This window comes from Podarcis raffonei, chromosome 1 (assembly GCF_027172205.1).
Source record: "Podarcis raffonei isolate rPodRaf1 chromosome 1, rPodRaf1.pri, whole genome shotgun sequence".
Lineage (NCBI taxonomy): Eukaryota > Metazoa > Chordata > Lepidosauria > Squamata > Lacertidae > Podarcis > Podarcis raffonei.
The window spans coordinates 79,048,450-79,059,520 of record NC_070602.1 but is presented as its reverse complement, the minus strand read 5'-3'; the positions used below and the strand labels follow the sequence as shown (position 1 = coordinate 79,059,520).

Sequence of the window (11,071 nt, the reverse complement as noted above, 5' to 3'; positions counted from 1 at the left end):
ATTTTGCAGGACCAGTCCAAGTGCAAAACTTTATGTTTGCCCAAATGAAATGGATTAAAGGGCTCTGCTACCCTATTTCAGTTCATAAGATTATTGTTCTAGCCAAAGTCCACGACAAACCTGTATTAAACAATAGCATTAATAATACAAAACATGCATCCATAATATAAAAATCTGCAGTTTTTGCCAAGTTCCTAAGTATTCAAACAGTTTCCTTTGTGCGTCTCTAACAGCTCTAATTCTAATATTATTTTACCTTTCTAGAATCTACAACATCCATGTTGTAAGAGATACCAACAAACCCAAATCCACCTTGATTTCAGATTAAACCTCCAAATCCCCACAACAATTTATAGTGATTTTGTCTAACTCCTTTTTCTGTTTCCATTCTCCCATTCCCAGCTAGTGCATAGAGGGCCATTCTTTGTGCTGTGTCACTCAAAACAATCTGAACCATTTCTATCGGGTGGTTACTCTAGTCTAGTGCAACACATTCACTTCTTTAAAAAAAGAGAGAAGAAACCAACATTTAGGAGTTAGGAAAGTGATGGGGAAATGCACTGAAGATTGTGGAATTAATGAATGATTAAGAAGAAGATCAGGAGGGGTGCTCAATAAAGACAGGATATAACCTAACCTGGTAAAATATCCCAAAACAGCATGCAAATGTTTGAGTTCTCTCAAGCTCTTATTGTCTGTCTTTGTGAACTGTCAGAGGCGAAGAAAACAGGCTTTAAGTTGTAATATTGTTATATTGTGAGCAATATAAAAGGAAAACCTTGCAACAGAGAGCATATTTAGACACATCTTCAGTATCTGAACATCATAACACTATAAGAACACCTTGTGGAAACTGAATTTAACAAACAAACAAACCCAGAAGTGCAAAGTTTGAGAACCTGCCCCCACTCCTGATTTGCAGATGAGGCAACGATCTTGAATTGCTAGTTTGGCTGAGTAGACATTGGAGGTTTTTTAAGCATAGGTTGGATGGCCATCTGTCATGGATGCTCAAGCTGAGATTCCTGCATTGCAGGGGGTTGGACTAGATGACCCCTGGGGATGCCTTCCAACTCCACGATTCTATGACAGCCTTCTCCAAGGTGTTTTGGAAGGGCAAGGTGTTTGGTGCCCTTGAGCCAATGCACAGGGACAATAGGGTTTGTAGACCAAAAACAGATGGAGGGCACCACATTGGGGAAGGTTGTCAGTGTGTGATCTCTGGTCTTTTCCAGCAAGAAATAACAAAATTTTGAGACAAAAGCAAAGATGTTCACATATAAGGTGCAGGGCGTTTGGATTTGTTGCTGTTTGTGCACATGCGAGAGAATAAAGCGCCTGCATCCTTCCACAAGTGCACACGGTTTTGCACTTCTACCTGTGGCCGCCTCAGACTACGCCAGCATCCCTCCCCAGCCTTAACCATCTTGGAGCATCCTTTGCTGCCTTCTCATTAGAGTATCGGCTTGCATCTGTTGGGAAGGTACCAACCCTCGCTAAGGGGAGGCCGCAATACCATTGCAATTCGCCTTGCAACAGAACGAGCCCCAACACGCAGGAAACCAGAGAGTTTCCTTCCCGAAGCTAGAAAAGCCACAGTGCTCTTCCATAAGCTGCACTCAAAGCCTACGATGTTTGCAGGAGGTGAAAGGACATTCGCCTTCCTTCTTTGCTCCCCCCCTCGCCTCGCCGCGGCATCCGCCGGGTCCGCTCCCCAGGTGGATGTTTGCACGTTGGCGTGGAGATGAACGCCGCTCACAGCCGAGCCTCGCCTTCGCCGCCGCCTCCTGAAGCCGAGGATTGGACGGAGGGAGAAGTGCCGGGCTCCGATTGGGCCCGGCGGGTCTGTCTGTCTGGCTGCCCCGTTTCAGCCTCGGTTGCATCACAGCGTGGGGATGCTGCTCTCTTCGAGCCGAGCCAGAGCAGCGGCGGTGGCGAAGAGGCGATGGTGGTGCCGCCAGAGCATCGCTGCAAGCCGCGCGCGCAGGACGGGCGTAGTAATAGCAGCAGCAGCAGCCGCTGCTTTGCAGCCGTGAGGAGGACAATGTAAAGCGCGGGCCGAGGAGCCAGTGCAATGCAATAGCAGCCCCGGAGCCAGGAGGCGGCGGGGAGAAGGAGGCGGAGGGGGAGAAACTCCGCGCTGCTGCTGCTGCTCCTCCCTCCCCCCTCCCTCCATTCATTGCCTGCCGTGCACGGATTATCACATTGGGGAGAGGATTCTGGGCAGCTGGGCAGCCCGGCGGGAAGGAGGGAGGTCTCGGCGAGCGAGCGAGCGACCCGCCAGTCCCGCGGCTCCGGGCGACGTCGACCCGCCGCCTCCCCTCACGGTCGCCGGGAGCCTCCCCGATGGCTCCCCGCCGCTGCCTGGACGCCTTTGTCCCTCGCCGCCGGGACCTGGCGGGAGGCGGCTGGGCTCCGCTCCGGGGAGAGCGCTAGGAGCCTCCTCCCCGCATCTCCGCCGGGCGCCTCTGCGCGTCCTCCTCAGTGCCACAGCGAAGTTTTCGCGCCAGCCGCGAGGCGCCGAAGTTGCAGGTGAGGGGCGGGCGCCCCGCGGGGAGCGGGCGTAGCTGTGAGGGGAGTGGCGCTGGGGGCGAAATGAGCAGCGGCGAGGGGCCGAGCCGGCGGCCGGGTTAGGCGCGCACTCCTCGGGCACGCCCGGCAACACCTCCCGCGCCGCCGCCGCCGCCGCCGCTTTCCCTTCGCGGCCCGGGCGCCCCTCGCTCACCCCCCGGGGGCAGGCAGACCCCCCCGGGAATGCTGCCTGGAGGATGCTGTGGTTCCCGGTGAAGAAGATCCGGAAGCAGTTCAAGCTGCTGCTGCTCCTGGTGCTCCTCACCTTCGCCGTGTGGTTCACCTACCTGCACATCAGCCTGGTGCGCCAAGGCAAGGCGCTGCGCCTGCACTTCGCCTACGGCAGAGGTAAGCAAGCGGCGGGGCCCCTTTTTATCCCCCCCGCCTACCCCGGAGTGAGGGCCTTCCCCACCTCAAAGGGGATCTTCTTTAGCCTTTGTTCAGTTACTCCCAAATCAATCCTTTCCTTTCCTTCTCTCCCCTCCCCGTACTTAGTTTTGAATCAAAGCGAAGTACTGTATAATAACCTCGCCGGTGCAGCCCCCTCCAGAGACCGCAACTCTTGTGCCCTGGAATACTTTATCTGGAATAGTTACCACCAAGACCCACTTAAAATACTGACACTTGATGGTAAGTTAGGATTCCTGCTCCACTGACCTGGAGAGGAGGAAAGACTGTGATGTAAGTGATTGAGGATATGTACTCTTTGCTCATTAGGAGCAAGGCCATTGTCTCATTTTTGCACTTTGTAGGTAGAGTGCCAACTCTCAAAAGTCCTTTCATATACTGGTATTTGCTATATATTTCTCCTTCCAGTGTCTTCCCCAACCCTGGTGCTGTTCATAACTTTTAAAGGAGTGCATGTGAACACACTAGTATTAGTAATAAATAAATAAAAAACTGTGGCTATTTGAATTGATCTCGGTTCAAGGAGGACAGCCAAGCTCTTGCCTTTGCCAAACCCTTGATCTCTTAAGGTGCTTACATTCTCCCAATTTGCAGAATACTTCCCCTTTGGCTGGAGAATTGGTATTGGAAACTCTGTAGTTCTGTGCATGTTTACTCTGAAAGAAGCCCCACTGTGTCCAAGGAGACTTACTCCCAAGTAAATGTACCAAGGATTGCCAAGACAAAGGCGGCAATCTTTGATTCAGAGAGGCATACAGAAGAGCCTCTGTGTGGTTAGCTGGGTTTCAAAACTCAGGTCAGGCACTTGGCTGTAATTGCCAACAAACTGTCCAAACCCTCCAGGTCTTTAGTCTTTGTGGCAGAGTGTTTGTAGCAGCAACTCAATATTTCTTTAGAGCAAGACTGTGTGATCATTTCTGAATCCAGAGCACAGAGCTCCACTGTATATGTTGGGGGGGAAAGAATTCCAAAGCACATGGAAAATCCAGCTCTCTAACCAGGTCAGTTGCTGAGTTTTGTGCAGGCTTGTTAAAAGAGCCCTCTACCAACCTAGCAACAGCTTTATCTTTATGCCGCTGGCGTGTTGTGAATGACCAAGGGGGATGTGCTCTTGTAGGTATTGGAGAGGCAGGAGGGTAGAACACCTCCTGCAGTGATGGTTGTTCACTAGCACATGTGTTTGATGTCTAGCTACATGGAAGAAACAGCATGAAGATGAAAATTAAGGGAATGGGTTGGAGGCACTCCCCAGATTCAAGTTATTATTGAAATGTAGCTTTTGGTTCTTGACTGGGCCAGGACCCTCAGACTTGTGTATTTCCAGCTACAGGTATGAGTATAATATGCACATATCTTGCACAAACAGGAAATGATGTGGAGCCATAGCTAGCAGATACGAAGTTTCTAAAATCTTGTTCTGGAATTGATAAAAACAAGAAATTGACAGCTTTCCACTGTCCTTTGATTTGGTTAGATATTTAGAACCATTCTTTGGAAAATATGCCTTAAAACATATAACTTTTTTTTTTTTACTGTGAAATGGCACTTTTAAGCTAAGATGTGAAACCAAGAGGACCAGAAACATGCATTAATTTCTATAGTGAAAGCTAAGATAGTGATTTTTGCAGAGTCCCAGAGATTTTAATCAAAAACTCTGTGTTGCCTTACTGCATACCCTTGTGTGCCGATTTCAGTGGCACAACATTTTAAAAATCTTAACTGGCATTTAGTTGTGAGTCCTTTTTGCAATGGGAAAATTTGTGTAATCATGAAACCTGCTTCCAAAACAGAGGCTACAAAAGGGTTGGGTGTGGGCTATTGTCTGCATTCCAAGAGCAAAATAATTGCCACAGAAGAGAGTGGAAGTAAATTTCAGCATATTTCAGGAAATCTGGTTCTGGTTTACAATTCCATTCAGTACTATATTTAATTTTAAAAAGCCAACTTTATACAAGAATGTGGGGTGTCTTCAAAATATGAATTTTGCTTTATTTTCTTTCACAAAGGGGAAATGTGACTTAATAGTACAGAATTGAATTTGGTTATCCTTCCCCTTTCACTAGTGATCACTTCCGATTTTGGTAGTTACTTCAGATTTATACCTCTGTGATAAAAAATGTGAATTAGGCATCAGTATCTGACCTTCCTGTTTCTAAAGGATCTTTTCAAGAACTACTAAAGGGCACTAATCTCTATCCCTAAAAAGGGTCACTACAATTACGAGCATCATAAATGTGTTTAAAACAATCAAGGAATAATTCCTTGTATAAAGTTGTGTTAGTAATAAGTCAAACTTGCTGTTTTCTCAGTCCTAATATGAAATGACGATGTGTGAATATTTCACAAAATTGCTTTACTTTTAGATGTTTGAGAATGATTATACAGCAAAAATCATAGGTTGAAATACTGAGCCTATTTCAGAGGTGAAACTGCTGTTAGAGTTGTGCTGTACCTAAATTAATCACAAACCTTTTACTGAGCAGTCTAGTGGATGAATGAATTCTTATAGAGCATGTGCCTCTGTGTGTATTTTGGAGAATGTGCTGTTCATTTTTTTAAAAGTGGTTTCTTGATTAACCGCTACCAAGAATTTGTGATCTTGATGTTGTAAGGTGCTTAAATAACTACAGAATGATCCTCTACAAGAGATAGGAGTAATATTTATTCTGTTATGGTGCTTTCCAATACTAATCCAATGATGACTACTAAATTATTATTTTTTTAAAGTTGCATAGTGTTGGGCTATCATGGGCCATGCAGTGGTGGCCCAAATACCTCATACGGCAGTAGCACAGGGGTACACAACCTGTGCCCCTCCAGATGTTGTTGAACTACAACTCCTATCATCTCTGATCACTGAGTGCTGGCCGGGCTGATGGGAGTTGTACTCCAGAAACATTTGGAGGGTTGCAGGTTGTGCACCCCTGCAGTAGCGGATTGTGGTGCTGCAATAACATTGCTACATCAGTGCAGCACCTTGAGTAAATTGCAGTGTTGGCCATGCCATAAGTTGCAGTGTTTCACCAGCACTACTGTTCTTCTACATACGGTAATTCTATTGCTATTACAGTGGTACCTCAGTTTATGAACTTAATGTGTTCCGGAAGTCCGTTCTTAAACCAAAACCATTCTTAAACCGAGGTGTGCTTTCCCGAATGAGGCTTCCTGCTGCTGGTGCCCTTTCACCATTTGGATTTCGTTCTTAGACCGAGGTAAAGTTCGCAAACTGGGACACAACTTTCAGTTTTGCGGAGTTCGCAAACTGAATAGTTCTTAAACAGGGCTGTTCTTAAACCAAGGCACCACTGTATAAGTCACACAAAGGACCGAGCCATCAGAATGCACTCTAAAATGTTTGAGGTGCAAAGGAGTTGCTCTTGCTCTTGTTCTCGCAAGCTGTTGCAAGAAAATAAAAGATGTTTAGGGGGAAACAGTGACTGTATTACGCTGCTTGATGATGCTCTTTACAAAAATAATGTAAATTCCAAGATCTTGTGTGTTAATAGTATGTTCAGATTAGGATGTTTGTTAGGATGATAATGAGTTCATTGAAGATGGCTACTGAGCTTCCTAAAGCAAAATGTTCTTATTTTCCTAGTATTTGAGTCTTTTGACCAATAGATACAGAAGTTTCACTCTTTGATGCAGTGCGAGGTACTTGGAGATCTAGCAGGATATTCAACTTCTTTCACTAATGTGGGAGTAGGGGTGATGGTTAAAGGGGAAGCTTGAAATAAAGCTCTTCTGCAATAAACATTAAGGGCACATTTTTTCACTGTTGTAGGATAACTCTCTTCTCAACTTCTGGATCAAGTGTAAATGACGGACCAGTGCAACCCTGCCTGGAATCAAAGTTATCAGTCTGATCTATTTTGAAGGTTTGTTGGAGCTAGTAACCTTATATGTGTACTTTATAGCCTTCACACTGGCAAAATATAAGTAGGGGTCTGAACCAGGCTTCTGTAGCCTGGTGCCCTCTAGATTTTGTTGGACTACAAATCCCATCATCTCTGATCATTGACCATGCTGGCTGTGGCTGGAGGGCAACAGGTTGGTCTAAACCAGGAGTGAGGAATCTGTGGTCTTCCAGACGTTGTTGGGACTCCAACTTCAATCGGATTCAACTGGCATAGCCAGTGGTTGTGGATGATGGGAGTTGTAGTCCAAAAAATCTGGAGTACTGCAGGTTCTTGTCTAAGCCATGATTCTCAAAGCCTACAGAGATAGTCAGTTGCTAAGAGGCTCATATTTTTCTCTTCTCCCCCACCCTTTTAACAAATGTTTTTGAGTGAATAATGATGTAAGTTTCTGAATGCACATGTTTCACCAGTAGAAGATACAAAAGCTGGCATCCCATGTCTTCTCCTTATGGTAATCAATCCTTCCAAGAGATAACTTTGCTTGCTGCAGATGCCACTGAGAACTAGTTCACAGGCAAGGTAGTTGAGGGTACGGCTGCTGGCCAGCATGTGCTGTGGAATGCTGCATCAGTTGGCTTCTCCAAGGCTCCGGCTGACTTACACATTACTTTTAAAAGTTGCTGGTGCCATAGTGAGAATGGCAGTGAGCTCGACCAATCAGACACCACCTCCATGGTTGTAGTATCAGTGAGAGTACTGGAATAGCATGGGGTTGGGCCAAGCACCCTCAGTAGTCTCATTGACCCTGCAATCTCATAGCTAGTGTCTGCTTCTTTCATCCCCAGGATCAGTAATTTTGAAAATCAAGGTTGGAGCCACTTGCTGCCAATGCATAGGGAGTCTTCGGGGGGGGGGTCATGAAGGAACCTTGGGTGGTCCAGGGCCTTGGAGCTCTGCTTGCTAGTTGGGTTGTAGTAGCACCACTGGCTCAGATGATCTAATGTTTTCCTATGCAATCAATTTTTTCTATGGAGAAAGCCAAGATGCCAGAGTGATATGGTATTGTGGAAAGGTGCATTCAGATTCACAAGCCCACCACCTGTCTTCTGAAGTGATATTGACCCACAGGTTTATCACCTCCATGGGATGTGGGCCTTAGCCTTGTTTTGTTATACCATATTTTTGCTCCTTTGAATGTGGGCCTGTGTAGCCAACATCCTTCTTTCCATTGATTCAGATGTGACTAAGCACCATCCACTGAGCCCATCAATCATATATGTGGGGCCTAGGTTTTCCATCTTCTTGGCTCAGAGCAGAGATAGTGACACAAGATTTAGAGCTACTTACTGGTGGCGGGTGGCGCTGTGGGTAAAACCTCAGCGCCTAGGACTTGCCGATCGTCAGGTCGGTGGTTTGAATCCCCGCAGTGGGGTGCGCTCCCGTCGTTCGGTCCCAGCGCCTGCCAACCTAGCAGTTCGAAAGCACCTCCGGGTGCAAGTAGATAAATAGGTACCGCTTTATAGCGGGAAGGTAAACGGCGTTTCCGTGTGCTGCGCTGGCTCGCCAGATGCAGCTTGTCACGCTGGCCACGTGACCCGGAAGTGTCTTCGGACAGCGCTGGCCCCCGGCCTCTTAAGTGAGATGGGCGCACAACCCCAGAGTCGGACACGACTGGCCTGTACGGGCAGGGGTACCTTTACCTTTACTGGTGGCCGGCGAAGGTATTGCCTTTGGTTGAGTGTTGGCCCTTTAACATGTGTGGAAGAGGCTCAAATGCAGTTAGAGAATCATAGAGGTGGGAGGGACATTGGCTGTGGCAATTTAAATGTATCAATACCACTTATGGAGACTTGCCTGTGCAATGAAGTGGTGTGTCTATTGGAAGTAATTGGGAGACATATGTGATTTGAGCCATTGACACCAACGGATCTGAATTCAGCTGCTGTTGTGGTTTTGTTGCTGACTAGATATGCTGATACAGAGGAGGATGTGGATAATTAAACACTCGCTATAGACACACTCCCATCACATCCTGCTCTCATGCGTGCAAGCATTTAGAGAAAACCACTGACGGTGTTTCTCATCACAAACCTTATGAGGGGTATCTCCCCAATCTGGCAGCTGATGTGCTCTTTTACTCAAAGTGGCATGTACAGTGGTAAGGAAACACCTCCTCCTGCAGCCTGATTCAGCTTGCTAACAGTGCAACTGGATGAACAATAATTTCCTACAGATGAACGCTGCTGTAAACTCTTATCAGAAAAGCAAATGTGCACACTATGAATCTGTGCCCAATGATCTAATATAGGGAGACTTTCTTTGAAGCTGAATTAGTGATATATAAAATCACTAAACGTGCAGGGTGGGGTGACCAAAGACGATAAGTTCATTCCTATTTTACCAGACCTACCGTATTTGCTATCTGACTGTAATCTGATGACTGCCTTCTATGGTGATTGCTCATGGGCCAATTGTTATTTGTAAAAACATTCATATCAGACTGATCTGATGGCCCGTTTCACCGTGACCCTTGAAAGTGTGCAAAGGATGGTGGTGTCTCCTCAGTCTGTAGGCAGAGTTGTGACTTGGTGGCCAGCGGGTTGTGTATCCCCTGAAGAGTTTGTAAGGTGCAGAGGGGAGAAAGTGGGGAATGATGATGTAGGATGTTTCATTGCTATTTCTTTATAGTGGGCGTCTCTGAAGGCCCCGTGCAAATTATAGATCCTATTAAAAAAGAAACTAGCAAATTATTTAATGAGGAAGTGAGGACTTTCTTACTCCAACAGACTTTTGGGAACTGCTTGCTTTTAATGAAACGGCTGGTGCTGTGCTGTTTATATTGTACTTAGGTGTAGATTTTTGATAGATTTTATAGTTTTTAATTCTACCAATGTTTAATTGCTTTTTGTGATTTTAAAAAAATGTTTTTAGCTGTTCTTTTTTTTATCTGTAAGCCGTCTTGAATCCCTGTCAAGGATAAAGGCGAGACATAACTAAATATATGATGATATTTGTTTCTTAAGATAAAGCTCTGATAAAAAGACATTGTTCCTATTTTCATGTTATTGAGAGAACACCAATGATGTACCAACAGAAAGTTCCAAGAGCTGCTTCATATGCTACCTATAAGCTGGGTGGGGGCACTTCCTTTTATTTTTTCCTTGTTAAATAGGTGAAGGACTGAAGGTGAAATCCAGGAGTCCTGCTTTGCATGTTACACCAGAACCGGGTGAAGAATATTTGGGCATCGTTTTTGCTTCTTTCTTACATCTCTTAAAAGCAAGCAGAGTTGGGATGATGAACTGGACAGAAGCAATAGAGACTGTTTCATCTTCTAAAAAACGGAATCCAGGAATTGAAGGGTAGTACAGGGAAATTGTTTGATTGAGACCCACCCCCAACCCCCAAAAAACAAGTGAATTGAGGAGGTTTGCAGTGCCTCTTCCACTGCTGCACAAGAGTTGAATGAGCCTCTCTGCAAGAGTCTTTTTCTTCAGCTTTGCAGACTAACAGAAATTCAAATATCCTTGATGGAGGGAGGGATAAGTATGGGGAGGGGACAAAGAGCTTTAGATAAAATGCACTTTAAGGTAGGGGTGGAAAGTATGAAACTGCAGCAGAGACAAAGTTGTAAACTGAAGGGGCCCCCTGGGATTCTGATTTATGCAAGTATAAATACTTTGCTGCAGTGATGGCTGTCATGTGGATTCTATAGGCAGGTCAGAGTGGCATCTATTGAAGCTCCCTTGGGGGGTATTGCTGTTGAAATTGCTTGTGCTTTCCATCCAAATGACAGAGGCTTAAGCTGGAATTAAATGAGCTGTTAAAATTCAAAATTGGTGGGAAATCTTAACCTGTAACTGATGGAATGTGCTACTGAACCAAGTTTGAAACCTGCTTCTGTTTGGAGCCAAAATCTGACTCAATTCCAGTTTGAAGAAGCTAAATTCAATTTGCAGCAGCCTAGAGACACCTGTATGGCTGTTAATATCTCCTTAGCTGAGAGACAGCTGCTTCCATGCCTACCCTTTGCCTGGGGCAAGTAGCAGTTGGCCAATAATAGTATCTAGTAAGCAACTGCCCCTCCTCACCCTCCCAGTTGTTCTGCTTTACCCCCCAGTGCTCTCCTCAGAGTGTGATTAGCCTTTTAAAGCCCTTTAAGGACTGACATCTCCAGAAGAGCTTATTTATTGCATTTCTATCCTACCTTGTTCTCCAAAGAGTACATGGTT

General features: G+C 45.8%; 1 protein-coding gene across 2 annotated transcripts in view; it reads left to right on the top strand.

The window, feature by feature from the left end:
• The first annotated feature begins 2,672 nt into the window (after nucleotides 1-2,672).
• B4GALNT4 (beta-1,4-N-acetyl-galactosaminyltransferase 4) overlaps nucleotides 2,673-11,071 on the top strand; it is a 165,249-nt gene continuing 156,850 nt past the window's right edge. For both annotated transcript variants that reach the window (XM_053396005.1, XM_053395996.1), the window contains exon 1: nucleotides 2,673-2,919. In XM_053396005.1, the coding sequence (XP_053251980.1) occupies nucleotides 2,769-2,919 (151 nt within the window). In that variant the 5' untranslated portion in view covers nucleotides 2,673-2,768. The remainder of the gene's footprint in view (nucleotides 2,920-11,071) is intronic.